Consider the following 20,418-nt stretch of genomic DNA (forward strand, 5'->3'; position numbering starts at 1 on the left):
TGAGAGGTTTTGGAAGCCAAATTATCAAAAGGGTGGAGGCAGACTCCTCAAATATTTTAAAGGCAGAAGGGGACAGATTTTTAATAAGCAAAACACTGAAAGAAATGCAGAGGGAGGCAGGAATGCAGAGGAACCAGATCAGCTGTGAACGTATTAACTAGTAAGGTCAAGTAGAGGACTGTCCTGCCCCTAATTAGTACATTCATGTGTATGCACAACTTTCATCAAACATGTGATCATTTGTCCAAATTTGTCCTGTATGATTCGGTGTTGAATTTTTTGTTTTATAATGCTTCCATGAAATGCCTTGGGAGATTTACTCCCAGAACAGGTGCAACATAAATACAGAGCTGAAAATGTGTTGCTGGTTAAAGCACAGCAGGTTAGGCAGCATCCAAGGAACAGGAAATTTGACGTTTCGGGCCAGAGCCCTTTATCAGGAACACAGGGTCACTCTGGCCCAAAACGTCGAGCCAGAGCCCTTTATCAGGAACACAGGGTCACTCTGGCCCGAAACGTCGAATTTCCTGTTCCTTGGATGCTGCCTAACCTGCTGTGCTTTAACCAGCAACACATTTTCAGCTCTGATCTCCAGCATCTGCAGACCTCACTTTTTACTACAACATAAATACAGGTTGTTGTTGATGAGTGAGTTCAGACTCAGTCTCAAAATAATGGGATGATCATTTAGGACGAGATCAGGAAAACTGGCTCTGGAGGATTCTCAGCTTTTGGCATTTTCTAAACAAAGATGCCCATTTCTGTATTTAATGGGTTCATGATCAGACCAAAATACCTTTGAAATCTCCACTGGGTGGGAAGGTGGGACTGAGGTAGATCAGCCATGAAGTTATTGAATGACAATGCAAGCTGGAGGGCTCACCATCACTCAGACTTTTTACTTAGAGCTCACAATCAATTCAGGCCACTAAGAAACAGACCAAATATAGTCAGGAAAAGCCCCTTAGCAGGCCCACCATTGTTCGTGCTCTTTTCAGATTAGAGGTCGCAACTTGGCAGTCTCTTCATTTCTCAGGATGAACAGCATGCTGGGAGGGCTTATTGCCCCTGTAAATATTGTTGATAATATTAGCCCTCAGTCTCAGGGTGTGGGAGTCACAAATTGGCCATCCCTCATCACCAACAAGCAGTGTTGAGTGTGAGGTGCTAAAGAGGAACAGGTGATTTCAGGTCTATGGAACCCCATTCAAAATCCACCCATTTCAGAGTTAATATTTGGAGCATTGTTCCCAAAGTTCTCCACCACTGGCCTTACCTTACATCTGAGTCACTTGTAGACTTGCTAAAAGACAGTGATGACTACAATAACATCCCTATTTACATCTGAGAGTTGGGCTCACCTTGTGGTGCATCCACTCATATTAGAAACTACAAAGGACTTTGCAGATAGAAAGAACATATACTCATGTTGTCTTCAGACAAGTGACAGCCATTCTCTAGTTCATTCCCCAAGGCAATGCCTTGACCATCAGCGTTTGCCTTAAGTTTAAACAAAGTTTGACAGTTAACTGTCTGTCTTCATCTAACTGGTACATTCTCCATGGCAACATCCCTCCCATTGAAGTCCATGTGTAAACTAATCACCATCATTGTGTATACAATATATATTGCTGTTCTCTTTGGTATTGATATTCTTGCAAATTATCCTGACGATTGCAATAAAGAAACTTGGACAAATCTGTGACTTGTGAGCAATAAGCAGCATGCCCCTTGAATCAAATACCAGGGTGTTACAAGATAAATTGATGGACTGTGAAGAAAAAAGGAGAAACCAATGTCATTGTACACGAACGTGCAGATACTTGACTCTCAAGCCTAATCACTCTGAGTTTGCACAGCGACTGACTCAATATTTAAAAATAAATTTCTTCCAATCATTCACAAAAAGCCGACAACTTACGTACCCATCCACTTAGCAGGGTGTCAGATTTTTGGAAATCTATGTTGTTGGTATGTAGTGCTCTCACTTCCAGGTCAGAAGGTCATGGGTTCAAGACCTTCTTCTGACCTTTGTGCAGAAACTACGCTGACTTTTACAGCATGCTAGTGAAGGAGCGCTGTACCACTGGAGATACTGTCATAAATTGTCTGCTTAGATGAATGTCAAATGACTTCATGGCCATTGTGTCAAAGAAGAACAAAGAGATTCTCCTCTGGGTCAATACCCATCACTCAATTGACACTAAAAACAGGTCTCTTCATTCTTTTATAGATTGTGAGTGTCACTGACAAGATTGGCATTTTGCTAACTACCCCCAAACTCTGAGGTGGCTTATCAGGTCACTTCAGAATGCAATTAAAATTCAACCATGAGTCTGGAGTCACATGTAGGCCAGACCAGGTAAGGATGGCAGATTTACTTCCTTAAGGTGCATTAGTGACCCTGATGACAATATTGTCATAACCACACCTTTTTTTTGGAAGATTTATGAATTGATTTTAAATTCCATTCACTGCAACAGTGGAATTTCATCATGTGCCTCAATACCCTGGACCTCCCAATTACTACCCCATTATATGACCACACTTCCCACTGCTTCCTCTCTGCTGGCTGTGCAATCACATTGCTGAAATTCTAGAGCATCAGGTGATCCCTCCGGGCTTGACAAAGCTCTTTGGGTTTGTCCTGAAGTTGTGTAAACAGGGTGTCAGCCGAGATCACATGCTGCTAGCAGGGGAAGGGCTTGGAAACAAAACTTCTGGGAGGAGCGGTCTTTCAGGTTCTTCTCCAAATGCTCTGCAACGAGAGCCGGGGCAGCTCAGGAATGTTTTACCCAGCAGCTGAAAGATGCACTCCCCTCAGCACAGACCTTCACACAGGGGCATCTTTCAGCGCAGGAGGTGGGCAAGCTGGCATGTCGGTGTGGTCCATCCCCATCCCAGTGAAGGGGTGGACGGTCTCTGCTGTGGGACTGACAGGAGCTGGGATCCTCCCCACACACTCAAAACCCCTCCCGTGTTAGTGGTCCTGCTCCCATTGCACCCACCTCCCTCACGGCAGGGGGGTAACTGAGCACGTTATCAGGATGTTCAGTCCCAGCTGAGCCAGGGACTAGCCCGGGATGTGGATAAAGCAGCAGCAGCACCATCGGGGGGAGGGGAATCCCTCCCTCCCTCACCCCCCACAACAGCGAACAGAAACAAACATCAGGAACGGGAAGCACTCACCCGGTACAGAGGGCTGCATGGCCGACTCGGTCTGTCAGGCCAGCCGGACTTGGGTATGACACAGGACAGCAGCAGCTCCAAGGGTTCACAGGCGAAACCTGTCCCAGCGACAAACTCTGCTGGGGACTGGGCGGAGAGTGAGCGCTGGAGAGAATCTGCTTCACCTCAAAGGCAGGAACACAGGTGATGTAACACCGCATTTCAATCGGATCTGTTTGTATCGAACAACAATTAAAATTCTCCGCTTCAGCTACACACCTGTGGCACAGGCACTGCACTCAATCCCAGAGAGTACAACCCATCCACAGTCACAGACTCCGCACTCAATCCCAGAGAGTACACCTCGCCCACAGTCACAGACTCCGCACTCAATCCCAGAGAGTACAGATCAGATACAATCACAGTGAGTACACCTCACCCACAATCCCAGTGAGTACAGCTCACCCACAATCTCCACAATTACACCTCACCCATAATCTCAGGGAGAACAGCTCATCTACAATCTCAGGGAGAATAGCTAATCCACAATCCTAGTGAGTACAGCTCATCCACAATCCCCACAATTACACCTCACCCATAATCTCAGGGAGAACAGCTCATCTACAATCTCAGGGAGAATAGCTAATTCACAATCCCAGTCAGTACAGCTCATCCACAATCCCAGCGAGTACAACTCATCCACAATCCCAGTGAGTACAGCTCATCCACAATCCCCACAATTACACCTCACCCATAATCTCAGGGAGAACAGCTCATCTACAATCTCAGGGAGAATAGCTAATTCACAATCCCAGTCAGTACAGCTCATCCACAATCCCAGCGAGTACAACTCATCCACAATCCCAGTGAGTACAGCTCATCCACAATCCCCACAATTACACCTCATCCACAATCCCAGTGAGTACAGCTCATCCACATTCCCAGTGAGTACAACTCATCCACATTCCCAGTGAGTACAGCTCATCCACAATCTCAAAGAGTACAGCACATCCACAACCTGTACTTTTCTAAAGAGAGAGCTAAGAACAGCAAGGAGGGGACATGAAAAGTCCTTGGTTGGTAGGATAGGGAAAACCCAAAGGCTTTCTATAGTTATGTCAAGAATAAAATGATGACTAGGGTAGGAATAGGTCCCGTCAAGGATAGTAGTGGGAAGTTGCGTGTGGAGGCTGAAGAAATTGGGGAGACACTGAATGAATACTTTTCGTCAGTATTCACTCAGGAACAGGACTTTGTTGCTGATGTGAATATTGAGTCACAATTAATTAGAATGGATGGCTTTGAGGTATGTAGGAAAGAGATGTTGGAAATTCTGGAAAGGATGAAAATAGATAAGTCCCCTGGGCCTGATGGCATTTATCCTAGGATTCTCTGGGAAGCAAGGGAGGAGATTGCAGAGCCATTGGCCTTGATTTTTATGTCCTTGTTGTCTACAGGAATAGTGCCAGAAGACTGGAGGATAGCAAATGTGGTTCCCTTGTTCAAGAAAGGGAGTAGGGATAACCCTAGTAACTATAGGCCGGTGAGTCTTACCTCTGTTGTGGGCAAAGTCTTAGAGAGAATTGTAAGGGATAGGATTTATGTAACATCTGGATAGGAATAATGTGATCAAGGATAGTCAGCATTGTTTTGTGAAGGGCCGGTCGTGCCTCACAAACCTTATTGAATTCTTTGAGAAGGTGACTAAGGAGGTGGACGAGGGTAAAGTTGATGTGGTGTATATGGATTTTAGTAAGGCGTTTGATAAAGTTCCCCATGGTAGGCTACTGCAAAAAATACGGAGGTATGGCATTGAGGGTGAGTTGGAGGTTTGGATTAGGAATTGGCTGGCTGGAAGAAGACAGGGGGTAGTAGTTGATGGTAAAGGTTCATCTTGGAGTGCAGTTACCAGCGGTGTTCTGCAAGGATCTGTTTTGGGACCATTACTGTTTGTCATTTTTATAAATGACCTGGAGGAGGGGCTAGAAGGTTGGGTGAGCAAGTTTGCGGATGATACGAAAGTCGGTGGAGTTGATGACAGTGAGGAAGGATGTGGCAGGTTACAGCGGGATATAGATAAGCTGCAGAGCTGGGCAGATAGGTGGCAAATGGAGTTCAATGTCGCTAAATGTGAAGTGATTCACTTTGGTAAGAGTAACAAGAAGATGGAGTACTGGGCTAATGGTCGGATACTTGGTAGTGTGGATGAGCAGAGGGATCTTGGTGTCCATGTACACAGATCTCTGAAAGTTGCCACCCAGGTAAATAGTGCTGTGAGGAAGGCATACGGCGTACTGGCTTTTATTGGTAGAGGAATTGAGTTCTGGAGTCCTGAGGTCATGTTGCAGTTGTATAAGACTCTGGTGCGGCCGCAAATGGAGTATTGTGTGAAATTTTGGTCACCATACTATCGGAAGGATGTGGAGGCACTGGAACGGGTGCAGAGGAGGTTTACCAGGATGTTGCCTGGTATGGTAGGAAGATCGTATGAGGAAAGGCTGAGGCAGTTGGGGCTGTTTTCATTGGAGAAAAGAAGGTTTAGGGGTGACTTGATAGAGGTGTACAAGATGATTAGGAGTTTAGATAGGATTGACCATGAGAACCTTTTTCCACGTATGAAGTTAGATATTATGAGGGGGCATAGCTTTAAATTAAGGGGTGGTAGGTATAGGACAGATGTTAGGGGTAGATTCTTTACTCAGCAAGTCGTGAGTTCATGGAATGCCCTGCCAGTAACAGTAACTCTCCCTCTTTATGGGCATTTAAACGGGCATTGGATAGGCATATGGAGGAAAGTGGGCTAGTGTGGGTTAGGTGGGCATGGATCGGCGCAACATCGAGGGCCGAAGGGCCTGTACTGTGCTGTAGTTTTCTATGTTCGATGTTCTATGTTAATCACAGAGTACAGCTCATCTACAATCCCAGAGAGTACAGCTCATCCACAATCCCAGTCAGTACAGCTCATCCACAATCCCAGTGAGGACAGATCATCCACAATCTCAGCGAGTACAGCTCATCCACAATCCCACCAACTACCGGTTATCCACAATCCCAGTGCATACATCTCATCCATGATCTAGTGAGTACAGTTTAGCTACAAATTCATCGATACAGCTCATCCACAATCCCAGCGAGTACACCTCATCCACAATCCCACCAACTACAGGTCATCCGCAATCTCAGTGCAGACTGCTCATCCATAATCCTAGGGAATATAGTTTAGCTACGATTCCATTGATACAGCTCATCCGCAATTCCAGTGAGTACAGCTCATCCACAATCCCAGAGAGTACTGGTCAGTTACAATCCAGTGAGTACACCTCATCCACATTCCCACCAACTACAGCTCATCCTCAGTCCCAGAGAGGACAGCTCATCCACAATCCCAGTGAGTACAGCGCATCCACAATCCCAGTGAGTACAGCTAGTCCACAATCCCAGTGACTGCAGTCCATTTACAATCTCAGCGAGTACACCTCATCCACAATCCCACCAACAACAGGTCATCCATAATCCCAGGGAATATGGTCTAGCTACAATTCCATTGATACTGCTCATCCATAATTCCAGTGAGTACAGCACATCCACATTCCCAGTGAGAACACCTCATCCACAGTCCCAGTGAGTACAGCTCATCCACAATCCCAGAGAGTACAGCTCATCCTCAGTCCCAGAGACGACAGCTCATCCACAATCCCAGGGAATATGGTCTAGCTACAATTCCATTGATACTGCTCATCCATAATTCCAGTGAGTACAGCACATCCACATTCCCAGTGAGAACACCTCATCCTCAGTCCCAGTGAGTACAGCTCATCCACAATTCCAGTCAGTACAGCTCATCCACATTCCCCACAATTATACTTCATCCACAATCCCAGAGAGTACAGCTCATCCTCAGTCCCAGAGAGGACAGCTCATCCACAATCCCCATAATTACAGCTCATCCCCAATCTCATTTAGAACAGCTCATCCACAATCCCAGCGAGTACAGCGCATCCACATTCCCAGTGAGAACAGCTCATCCACAATCCCAGTGAGTACAGCTCATCCACAATGCCAGCAAAACAGCTCATCTATAATCCCAGCGAGTACAGCTCATCCACAATCCCACTGAGTACAGTTCATCCACAATCCCAGTGAGTACAGCGCATCCACAATCCCAGTGACTGCAGTCCATTTGCAATCCCAGTGAGTACACCTCATCCACAATCCCACCAACTACAGGTCATCCGCAATCTCAGTTCAGACTGCTCATCCATAATCCCAGGGAATATAGTTTAGCCACAATTCCATTGATACACCTCATCCACAATCCCAGTGGGAACAGAACATCCACAATCCCAGCAAGTACAGATCATCCACAATCCTATCGATTACACCTCATCCACAATCCCACCAACTACAGGTCATCTACAAACCGAGAGCAGACATCTCATCCATAACGTCAGTGCGTACAGTTTAGCTAAAAATCCATTGATACAGCTCATCCTCAATCCCAGTGAGTACAGCTCATCCACAATCCCAGTGAGGACAGCTCATCGACAATCCCAGTCAGTAAAGCTCTTTCACAATCCCAGTGAGTATAGCTCATCCACAATCCCAGTGAGTACAGCTCATCCACAATTACAGCGAGTAGAGCTCATCCACAATCCCAGTGACTGCAGTCCATTTACAATCTCAGCGAGTAGAGGTCAGTTCCAATCCCAGTGAGTACACCTCATCCACAATCCCACCAACTACAGGTCATCCGCAATCTCAGTGCAGACTGCTCATCCATAATCCCAGTGAATATGGTTTAGCTACGCTTCCATTGATACAGCTCATCCACAATCCCAGTGAGTACAGCTCATTCACATTCCCAGTGAGTACATCTCATCCACAATCCCAGTGAATACAGCTCATCCACAATCCCCATAATTACAGCACATCCCCAATCTCAGTTAGAATAGCTCATCCACAATCCCAGTGAGTACAGCTCATCCACAATCCCAGCGAGTACAGCGCATCCACAATCCCAGTGACTGCAGTCCATATACAATCTCAGCGAGTTCACCTCATCCACATTCCCACCAACTACAGGTCATCCGCAATCTCAGTGCAACTGCTCATCCGTAATCCCAGTGAATATGGTTTAGCCACAGTTCCATTGATACAGCTCATCCACAATCCCAGAGAGTTCAGCTCATCCACAATCCCAGCGAGGACAGATCATCCACAATCTCAGCGAGTACAGGTCAGTTACATTCCCAGTGAGTACACCGCATCCACAATCCCACCAACTACAGATTATCCACAATCCCAGTGCAGACATCTCATCCATAATCTCAGTGTGTACAGTTCAGCTACCGATCCATCGATATACCTCATCCACAATCCCAGTGAGTACAGCGCATCCACAATCCCAGTGACTGCAGTCCATTTACAATCTCAGCGAGTACACCTCATCCACAATCCCACCAACTACAGGTCATCCGCAATCTCAGTGCAGACTGCTCATCCATAATCCCAGGGAATATGGTTTAGCTACAATTCCATTGATACAGCTCATCCACAATCCCAGAGAGTACAGCTCATCCCCAGTTACAGAGAGGACAGGTTATCCACAATCCCAGTGAGTACAGCTCATCCACAATTCCAGACAGTACAGCTCATTCACAATCCCAATGAATACAGCTCATCCACAAGCCCAGTGGGTACAGAACATCCACAATCCCAGTGAGTACAGCACACCCACAATCAGAGCGAGTACAGATCATTCACAATCCTAGTGAGTACACCTCATCCACAATCCCACCAACTACAGGTCATCTACAATCCCAGTGCAGACATCTCATCCATAATCTCAGTGCATACAGTTTAGCTACAAATCCATTGATACACCTCATCCACAATCCCAGTCAGTACAGCTCCTCCACAATCCCAGTGGGAACAGAACATCCACAATCCCAGCAAGTACAGATCATCCACAATCCTATCGAGTGCACCTCATCCACAATCCCACCAACTGCAGGTCATCTACAAACCGAGAGCAGACATCTCAACCATAACGTCAGTGCGTACAGTTTAGCTAAAAATCCATTGATACAGCTCATCCTCAATCCCAGTGAGTACAGCTCATCCACAATCCCAGTGAGGACAGCTCATCCACAATCCCAGTCAGTACACGTCATCCACAATCCCAGTCAGTACAGCTCATCCACAATTCCAGCGAGTAGAGCTCATCCACAATCCCAGGGACTGCAGTCCACTTACAATCTCAGCGAGTAGAGGTCAGTTCCAATCCCAATGAGTACACCTCATCCACAATCCCACCAACTACAGGTCATCCACAATCTCAGTGCAGACTGCACATCCATAATCCCAGTGAATATTATTTACCTACGCTTCCATTGATACAACTCATCCACAATCCCACCGAGTACAGTTCATCCACAATCCCAGTCAGTACAGCTCATGCACAATCCCAGTGAGTACAGCTCACCCACAATCCCAGTCAGTACAGCTCATCCGCAATCCCAGTGAATACAGCTCATCCACAATCCCAGTGAGTACAGCTCATCCACAATCCCAGTGAGTACAGCTTGTCCAAAATCCCAGTGACTGCAGTCCATTTGCAATCTCAGCGAGTACACCGCATCCACAATCCCACCAACTACAGGTCAACCTCAATCTCAGTTCAGACTGCTCATCCATAATCCCAGGGAATATGGTTTAGCCACAGTTCCATTGATACAGCTCATCCACAATCCCAGTGAGTACAGCTCATCCACATTCCCAGTGATTACAGCTCATCCACAATCCCAGTGAGTACAGCTCATTCACATTCCCAGTGAGAACAGCTCATCCACAATCCCAGTGAGTGCAGCTCATCCACAATCCCCATAATTACAGCTCATCCCCAATCTCATTGAGAACAGCTCGTCCACAATTTTAAAGAGTATAGCACATCCACAATCCCAGTAAATACAGCTCATCCACAATCCCAGTGAGTACAGCTCATCCACAATCCCAGTGGAAACAGAACATCCACAATCCCAGCGAGTACAGATCATCCACAATCCTATCGAGTACACCTCATCCACAATCCCACCAACTACAGCACATCCACAATCCGAGAGCAGACATCTCATCCATAATCTCAGTGCGTACAGTTTAGCTACAAATCCATTGACACAGCTCACCCACAATCCCAGTGAGTACAGCTCATCCACATTCCCAGTGAGAACAGCTCATCCACAATCCCAGTGAATACAGCTCATCCACAATCCCAGCAAGTACAGCTCATCCATAATCCCAGCGAGTACAGCTCATCTATAATCCCACTGACTACAGCTCATCCACAATCCCAGTGACTGCAGTCCATTTGCAATCTCAGCGAGTACACCGCATCCACAATCCCACAAACTACAGGTCATCCGCAATCTCAGTTCAGACTGCTCATCCATAATCCCAGGGAATATAGTTTAGCCACAATTCCATTGATACAACTCATCCACAATCCCAGTGAGTACAGCTCATCCACAATCCCAGTCAGTACAGCTCATCCACAATCCCAGCGAGTACAGAACATCCACAATCCCAGCGAGTACAGATCATTCACAATCCTAGTGAGTACACCTCATCCACAATCCCACCAACTACAGGTCACCTACAAACCGAGAGCAGACATCTCATCCATAATCTCAGTGCGTACAGTTTAGCTACAAATCCATTGATACACCTCATCCACAATCCCAGTGGGAACAGAACATCCACAATCCCACCAAGTACAGATCATCCACAATCCTATCGAGTACACCTCATCCACAATCCCACCAGCTACAGGTCATCTACAAACCGAGAGCAGACACCTCATCCATAATGTCAGTGCGTACAGTTTAGCTACAAATCCATTGATACAGCTCATCCACAATCCCAGTGAGTACAGCTCATCCACAATCCCAGCGAGTAGAGCTCATCCACAATCCCCGTGACTGCAGTCCATTTACAATCTCAGCGAGTAAAGGTCAGTTCCAATCCCAGTGAGTACACCTCATCCACAATCCCACCAACTACAGGTCATCCACAATCTCAGTGCAGGCTGCTCATCCATAATCCCAGTGAATATGGTTTAGCTACGCTTCCATTGATACAGCTCATCCCCAATCTCAGTGAGAATAGCTCATGCACAATGTCAGTGAGTACAGCTCACCCACAATCCCAGTCAGTGCAGCTCATCCACAATCTCAGTGAGTACAGCTCATTCACAATCCCACTGAGTACAGCTCATGCACATTCCCAGTGAGAACAGCTCATCCACAATCCCAGTGAATACAGCTCATCCACAATCCCAGTGAGTACAGCTCATCCACAATCCCAGTGAGAACAGCTCATCCACAATCCCAGCGAGTACAGCTCATCCACATTCCCATTGAGCACAGCTCATCCACAGTCCCACTGAGTACAGCTCATCCATAATCCCAGTCAGTGCAGCTCATCCACAATCATAGGGAGTCCCGCTCATCCACAATCCCAGGATAACAATTTATCCACAATCCCAATGAGTGCAGCTCATCCACAATCCCACTGAGTACATCTGATCCACAATCTCAGTGTGTACAGCTCATCCACAATCCCAGTGATTAGAGCTCAGCTACAATCTCAGTGAGAATACTTCAGCTACAATCCCAATGAGTACAGCTCATCCACAATCCCAGCGAGTACAGCTCAGCTACAAACAAAGTGGAATCAGCTCATCCACAATCCCAGTTTCATAGCGGCATAGAGTCATAGAGATGTACAGCATGGAAACAGACCCTTCGGTCCAACCCGTCCATGCAGACCAGATATCCCAACCCAATCTAGTCCCATCTGCCAGCAGCTGGCCCATATCCCTCCAAACCCTTCCTATTCATATAGCCATCCAAATGCCTCTTCAATGTTGCAATTGTACCAGCCTTCACCACTTCCTCTGGTAGATCATTCCATACACGTTCCACTCTATGCGTGAAAATGTTGCCCCTTAGGTCACTTTTATATCTTTCCCCTCTCACCCTAAACCTATGCCCTCTAGTTCTGGACTCCCCAATCCCAGGGAAATGACTTTGTCTATTTACCCCATCGAAGCCCCTCATAATTTTGTAAACCTTTATAAGGTCACCCCTCAGCCTCCGCGCTCCAGGGAAAACAGCCCCAGCCTGTTCAGCCTCTCCCTATAGCTCAGATCTTCTAACCCTGGCAACATCCTTGTAAATCTTTTCTGAACCCTTTCAAGTTTCACAACATCTTTCCGATAGGAAGGAGATCGGAATTGCACGCAATATTCCAACAGTGGCCTTACTAATGTCCTGTACAGCTGCAACATGACCTCCCAACTCCTGTACTCAATACTCTGACCAATAAAGGAAAGCGTACCAAACGCCTTCTTCACTATCCTATCGACCTGCGACTCCACTTTCAAGGAACTATGAACGTGGAGTCCAAGGTCTCTTTGTTCAGCAACACTCCCTGGGACCTTACCATTAAGTGTATAAGTCCTGCTAAGCTTTGCTTTCACAAACTGCAGGATCTCGCGTTTATCTGAATTAAACTCTACCTGCCTCTTCACTGCCCATTGGCCCATCTGGTTAAGATCCTGTTGTAATCTGAGGTAACCCTCTTCGCTGTCCACTACACCTCCAATTTTGGTGTCATCTGAAAACTTACTAACTGTACCACTTATGCTTGCTTCCAAATCATTTATGTAAATGACAAAAAGTAGAGGTCAAAAAGTGAGGATAGGCCCTCCACATCCCCAGTGAGTACAGCTCATCCACAATCCCATTGAGTACAGCTCATCCATAATCCTAGTGATTAGAGCTCAGCAACAATCTCAGTGAGTATACTTCAGCTACAATCTCAGCGAGTCCACCTTATCCGGAATCCCAATGAGTACAACTCATCTTAAATCCCAGGCAATCCAGCTCAGGCTACAATCTCAGCCAGGGTTTTAATCTGACTGGTGCTGGAAAAGCACAGCAGGTCAGGCAGCTTCCGAGGAGCAGGAAAATCGACAGTTTGGTCAAAAGCCCTTCATCAGGAATAGAGACAGGGAGCCTCCAGGGTGGAGAGATAAATTAGGGGGAGTGGGGTCTGGGGACTAGGTAGCAAAGAGTACAATAGGTGAATGATGGTAGAGATGGAGGTGATAGGTCAGAGGGGAGGGGAGAGTGGATAGTGGGAGGGTAGAGTGGACAGGTGGGAGCGAAGATTGGCAGGTAGGACAGGTCATGAGGACAGTGCTGAGCTGGAAGGTTAGAACTGGGGTAAGGTGGGGGGAGGAGTAATGAGGAAACTGGTGATGTCCACATTGATGCTCTGGGTTGAAGTGTTCCTACCTCTATCCCTGATGAAGGGCTTTTGCCCGAAACATCAATTTCCTGCTCCTTGGATGCTACCTGACCTGAGTACAGCTCAGCTACAATCCCAGCAAGTGCAGGTCAATTACAATCCCAGTGAGAATAGATCATCCACAATCCTAGTCAGTACAGCTCATCCACAATCCCACTGTGTACCGTTGATACACAATCTCAGCAAGTGCCGGTCAATTACAATCCCAGTGAGTACAAGTCATCCACAATCCCAGTGAGGACGGTACATGCACAATCTCTGTAAGTACACCTCAGGTGCAATCCCAGCGAGTACATCTGAGCTACAATCTCAGTGAGTACAGCTCATCCACAATACCAAGCATGTATGACTCATCCAGAAACCCAGTCAGTACAGCTCATCCATAACCTGTGAGTACAGCTCATCCACAATCCCAGTGACTGCAGTCCATTTAAAATGTCAGCGAGTATAGGTCAGTAACAATCCCAGTGAGTACAGCTCATCCACAATCCCAGTGAGTACAGCTCATCCACAATCCCAGCAAGTACAGCTCAGCTACAATCCCAGTGAGTACAGCTCATCCATAATCCCAGTCAGTACAGCTCATCCACAATCCCAGTGAGTACAGCTCATCCACAATCCCAATTAGTGCAGCTCATCCACAATCCCAGGAGTACAGCTCATCCACAATCCCACTGAGTACAGCTCATCCATAATCCCAGTCAGTACAGCTCATCCACAATCCAAGTGAGAACAGCTCATCCACAATCCCAGAGGTACGGCTCAACCACATTCCCAGTGAGTACAGCTCATCCACTATCCCAATGAGTACAGCTCCTCCACAATCCCAGCGAGAACACCTCAGCTATAATTCCAGTGAGTATAGCTCATTCATAATCTGAGTGAGTACAGCTCGTCCATAATCTCAGCGAGCACAGCTCAGCTACAATCTGAGTGAGGACAGCTCTTCCACAATCCTAGCGAGTACCACTCATCCGCAATCCCAATGAGTACAACTCATCTTAAATCTCAGGCAATCCAGCTCAGGCTACAATCTCAGCAAGGGTTTTGATCTGACTGGTGCTGGAAAAGCACAGCAGGTCAGACAGCTTCCGAGGAGCAGGAAAATCGACAGTTTGGTCAAAAGCCCTTCATCAGGAATAGAGGCAGGGAGCCTCCAGGGTGGAGAGATAAATTGGGGGGAGTGGAGTCTGGGGAATAGGTAGCAAAGAGTACAATAGGTGAACGGTGGTAGAGATGGAGGTGATAGGTCAGAGGGAAGGGGAGAGTGGATAGTGGGAGGGTAGAGTGGATAGGTGGGAGCGAAGATTGGCAGGTAGGACAGGTCATGAGGACAGTGCTGAGCTGGAAGGTTAGAACTGGGGTAAGGTGGGGGGAGGAGTAATGAGGAAACTGGTGATGTCCACATTGATGCCCTACGTTGAAGTGTTCCTACCTCTATTCCTGATGAAGGGCTATTGCCCGAAACATCAATTTCCTGCTCCTTGGATGCTACCTGACCTGAGTACAGCTCAGCTACAATCCCAGCAAGTGCAGGTCAATTACAATCCCAGTGAGAGTAGATCATCCACAATCCCAGTCAGTACAGTTCATCCACAATCCCACTGTGTACTGCTGATACACAATCTCAGCGAGTGCCGGTCAATTACAATCCCAGTGAGTACAAGTCATCCACAATCCCAGTGAGGACAGCACATGCACAATCTCTGTAAGTACACCTCAGGTGTATGACTCATCCAAGCATGTATGACTCATCCAGAATCCCAGTGAGTACAGCTCCTCCACAATCTCAACAAATACAGCTCATCCACAAACTCAGTGAGTACTGATCATCTTCAATCCCAGGGAGAACAGCTCATCCACAATCCCAGTGAGTACAGCTCATTCACAATCCTAGTGAGAATAGCTCATCCAGAATCTTAGTGAGTACAGCTCATCTTCAATCCCAGGGGGAACAACTCATCGATAATCCCAGTGAGTACAGCTCATCCACAATCTCACTGACTGCAGCTCATGCACAATCCCAGTGAGTACAGGTCAGCTACAGACTCAGCGAGTACAGCTCATCCACAATCCCGGGGGTACAGCTCAGCTACAATCACAGGGAGTACACCTTAAACACAATCCAAGCGAGTACAGCTCATCCACAATCCGTGTGTAGAGCTTAGCTACAATCTGGGCGAGAACAGCTCATCCATAATCCCAACGAGTACAGCTCATCCATCTCAGTGAGTACAGCTCATCCACAATCCCAGTGAGTCCAGCTCATCTACAATCCCAGTGAGTACAGCTCATTCACAATCCCAGTGAGTATTGTTCATCCCCAATCCCAGTGAGTACAGCTCATCCACAATCTCGGCGAGTACAGCTCATCCACAATCCCAATTAGTATTGCTCATCCACAATCCCAGTGAGAACAGCTCATCCACAATCTCAATGAGTACAGCTCATCCGCAATCCCAGTGAGTACAGCTCATCTACAATCCCACTGAGTACAGCTCATCCATAATCCCAGTCAGTACAGCTCATCCACAATCCCAGTGAGTACAGCTCATCCACAATCCCAATTAGTGCAGCTCATCCACAATCCCAGGAGTACAGCTCATCCACAATCCAAGTGAGAACAGCTCATCCACAATCCCAGAGGTACGGCTCAACCACATTCCCAGTGAGTACAGCTCATCCACTATCCCAATGAGTACAGCTCCTCCACAATCCCAGCGAGAACACCTCAGCTATAATTCCAGTGAGTATAGCTCATTCATAATCTGAGTGAGTACAGCTCGTCCATAATCTCAGCGAGCACAGCTCAGCTACAATCTGAGTGAGGACAGCTCTTCCACAATCCTAGCGAGTACCACTCATCCGCAATCCCAATGAGTACAACTCATCTTAAATCCCAGGCAATCCAGCTCAGGCTACAATCTCAGCCAGGGTTTTAATCTGACTGGTGCTGGAAAAGCACAGCAGGTCAGGCAGCTTCCGAGGAGCAGGAAAATCGACAGTTTGGTCAAAAGCCCTTCATCAGGAATAGAGACAGGGAGCCTCCAGGGTGGAGAGATAAATTAGGGGGAGTGGGGTCTGGGGAATAGGTAGCAAAGAGTACAATAGGTGAATGATGGTAGAGATGGAGGTGATAGGTCAGAGGGGAGGGGAGAGTGGATAGTGGGAGGGTAGAGTGGACAGGTGGGAGCGAAGATTGGCAGGTAGGACAGGTCATGAGGACAGTGCTGAGCTGGAAGGTTAGAACTGGGGTAAGGTGGGGGGAGGAGTAATGAGGAAACTGGTGATGTCCACATTGATGCTCTGGGTTGAAGTGTTCCTACCTCTATCCCTGATGAAGGGCTTTTGCCCGAAACATCAATTTCCTGCTCCTCGGATGCTACCTGACCTGAGTACAGCTCAGCTACAATCCCAGCAAGTGCAGGTCAATTACAATCCCAGTGAGAATAGATCATCCACAATCCTAGTCAGTACAGCTCATCCACAATCCCACTGTGTACCGTTGATACACAATCTCAGCGAGTGCCGGTCAATTACAATCCCAGTGAGTACAAGTCATCCACAATCCCAGTGAGGACGGTACATGCACAATCTCTGTAAGTACACCTCAGGTGCAATCCCAGCGAGTACATCTGAGCTACAATCTCAGTGAGTACAGCTCATCCACAATACCAAGCATGTATGACTCATCCAGAAACCCAGTCAGTACAGCTCATCCATAATCTGTGAGTACAGCTCATCCACAATCCCAGTGACTGCAGTCCATTTAAAATGTCAGCGAGTATAGGTCAGTAACAATCCCAGTGAGTACAGCTCATCCACAATCCCAGTGAGTACAACTCATCCACAATCCCAGCAAGTACAGCTCAGCTACAATCCCAGTGAGTTCAGCTCATTTACACTCTCAATGAGTACAGCTCATCCACAATCCCAGTGAATACAACTCATCCACAATCCCAGTGAGTGCAGCTCATCCACAATGTCAGTGAATAGAACTCATCCACAATCCCAGTGATACAGATCATCCACAGTCCCAGTGAGTATAGCTCATCCACAATCCCAGTGAGTACAGCTCATCCACAATCCCATTGAGTATAGCTCATCCACAATCCCACCGAATACAGTTCATCCACAATCCCAGTGACTGCAGCTCATCCACAATCCCAGTGAGTACAGCTCATCCACAATCTCGGCGAGTACAGCTCATCCACAATCCCAGTTAGTATTGCTCATCCACAATCCCAGTGAGAACAGCTCATCCACAATCTCAATGAGTACAGCTCATCCGCAATCCCAGTGAGTACAGCTCATCTACAATCCCACTGAGTACAGCTCATCCATAATCCCAGTCAGTACAGCTCATCCACAATCCCACTGAGTACAGCTCATCCATAATCCCAGTCAGTACAGCTCATCCACAATCCCAGTGAGTACAGCTCATCCACAATCCCAATTAGTGCAGCTCATCCACAATCCCAGGAGTACAGCTCATCCACAATCCAAGTGAGAACAGCTCATCCACAATCCCAGAGGTACGGCTCAACCACATTCCCAGTGAGTACAGCTCATCCACTATCCCAATGAGTACAGCTCCTCCACAATCCCAGCGAGAACACCTCAGCTATAATTCCAGTGAGTATAGCTCATTCATAATCTGAGTGAGTACAGCTCGTCCATAATCTCAGCGAGCACAGCTCAGCTACAATCTGAGTGAGGACAGCTCTTCCACAATCCTAGCGAGTACCACTCATCCGCAATCCCAATGAGTACAACTCATCTTAAATCTCAGGCAATCCAGCTCAGGCTACAATCTCAGCAAGGGTTTTGATCTGACTGGTGCTGGAAAAGCACAGCAGGTCAGACAGCTTCCGAGGAGCAGGAAAATCGACAGTTTGGTCAAAAGCCCTTCATCAGGAATAGAGGCAGGGAGCCTCCAGGGTGGAGAGATAAATTGGGGGGAGTGGAGTCTGGGGAATAGGTAGCAAAGAGTACAATAGGTGAACGGTGGTAGAGATGGAGGTGATAGGTCAGAGGGAAGGGGAGAGTGGATAGTGGGAGGGTAGAGTGGATAGGTGGGAGCGAAGATTGGCAGGTAGGACAGGTCATGAGGACAGTGCTGAGCTGGAAGGTTAGAACTGGGGTAAGGTGGGGGGAGGAGTAATGAGGAAACTGGTGATGTCCACATTGATGCCCTACGTTGAAGTGTTCCTACCTCTATTCCTGATGAAGGGCTATTGCCCGAAACATCAATTTCCTGCTCCTTGGATGCTACCTGACCTGAGTACAGCTCAGCTACAATCCCAGCAAGTGCAGGTCAATTACAATCCCAGTGAGAGTAGATCATCCACAATCCCAGTCAGTACAGTTCATCCACAATCCCACTGTGTACTGCTGATACACAATCTCAGCGAGTGCCGGTCAATTACAATCCCAGTGAGTACAAGTCATCCACAATCCCAGTGAGGACAGCACATGCACAATCTCTGTAAGTACACCTCAGGTGTATGACTCATCCAAGCATGTATGACTCATCCAGAATCCCAGTGAGTACAGCTCCTCCACAATCTCAACAAATACAGCTCATCCACAAACTCAGTGAGTACTGATCATCTTCAATCCCAGGGAGAACAGCTCATCCACAATCCCAGTGAGTACAGCTCATTCACAATCCTAGTGAGAATAGCTCATCCAGAATCTTAGTGAGTACAGCTCATCTTCAATCCCAGGGGGAACAACTCATCGATAATCCCAGTGAGTACAGCTCATCCACAATCTCACTGACTGCAGCTCATGCACAATCCCAGTGAGTACAGGTCAGCTACAGACTCAGCGAGTACAGCTCATCCACAATCCCGGGGGTACAGCTCAGCTACAATCACAGGGAGTACACCTTAAACACAATCCAAGCGAGTACAGCTCATCCACAATCCGTGTGTAGAGTTTAGCTACAATCTGGGCGAGAACAGCTCATCCATAATCCCAACGAGTACAGCTCATCCATCTCAGTGAGTACAGCTCATCCACAATCCCAGTGAGTCCAGCTCATCTACAATCCCAGTGAGTACAGCTCATTCACAATCCCAGTGAGTATTGTTCATCCCCAATCCCAGTGAGTACAGCTCATCCACAATCTCGGCGAGTACAGCTCATCCACAATCCCAATTAGTATTGCTCATTTTTTACTCGAAGATTTTAACCTACTGCGAATCCTCTTACAAGGATGCCTTCCTTGAAGAAGCTCTCTTCCTCCCTCTCCTAACCTGCTGTGCTTTGACCAGCAACACATTTGCAGCTGTGATCTCCAGCATCTGCAGACCTCATTTTTTACTCGAAGATTTTAACCTACTGCGAATCCTCTTACAAGGATGCCTTCCTTGAAGAAGCTCTCTTCCTCCCTCTCCTAACCTGCTGTGCTTTGACCAGCAACACATTTGCAGCTGTGATCTCCAGCATCTGCAGACCTCATTTTTTACTCGAAGATTTTAACCTACTGCGAATCCTCTTACAAGGATGCCTTCCTTGAAGAAGCTCTCTTCCTCCCTCTCCTAACCTGCTGTGCTTTGACCAGCAACACATTTGCAGCTGTGATCTCCAGCATCTGCAGACCTCATTTTTTACTCGAAGATTTTAACCTACTGCGAATCCTCTTACAAGGATGCCTTCCTTGAAGAAGCTCTCTTCCTCCCTCTCCTAACCTGCTGTGCTTTGACCAGCAACACATTTGCAGCTGTGATCTCCAGCATCTGCAGACCTCATTTTTTACTCGAAGATTTTAACCTACTGCGAATCCTCTTACAAGGATGCCTTCCTTGAAGAAGCTCTCTTCCTCCCTCTCCTAACCTGCTGTGCTTTGACCAGCAACACATTTGCAGCTGT

General features: G+C 47.2%; 1 protein-coding gene across 2 annotated transcripts in view; it reads right to left on the reverse strand.

Moving 5' to 3' along the window:
- Nucleotides 1-20,418, reverse strand: part of LOC132821803 (fibroblast growth factor 12) — a 366,432-nt gene that overhangs the window by 191,331 nt on the left and 154,683 nt on the right. Inside the window, exon 1 of one of the 2 annotated variants that reach the window (XM_060834611.1) lies at nucleotides 3,190-3,266. The exons of the other annotated variant lie outside the window; for it this stretch is intronic. Within the exon in view, the coding sequence (XP_060690594.1) occupies nucleotides 3,190-3,208 (19 nt within the window). The 5' untranslated portion in view covers nucleotides 3,209-3,266. Of the gene's footprint in view, nucleotides 1-3,189; nucleotides 3,267-20,418 lie in introns of those variants that run through there. 2 annotated transcript variants of the gene reach the window in all.

The sequence above is a fragment of the Hemiscyllium ocellatum genome, chromosome 13 (assembly GCF_020745735.1).
Source record: "Hemiscyllium ocellatum isolate sHemOce1 chromosome 13, sHemOce1.pat.X.cur, whole genome shotgun sequence".
Lineage (NCBI taxonomy): Eukaryota > Metazoa > Chordata > Chondrichthyes > Orectolobiformes > Hemiscylliidae > Hemiscyllium > Hemiscyllium ocellatum.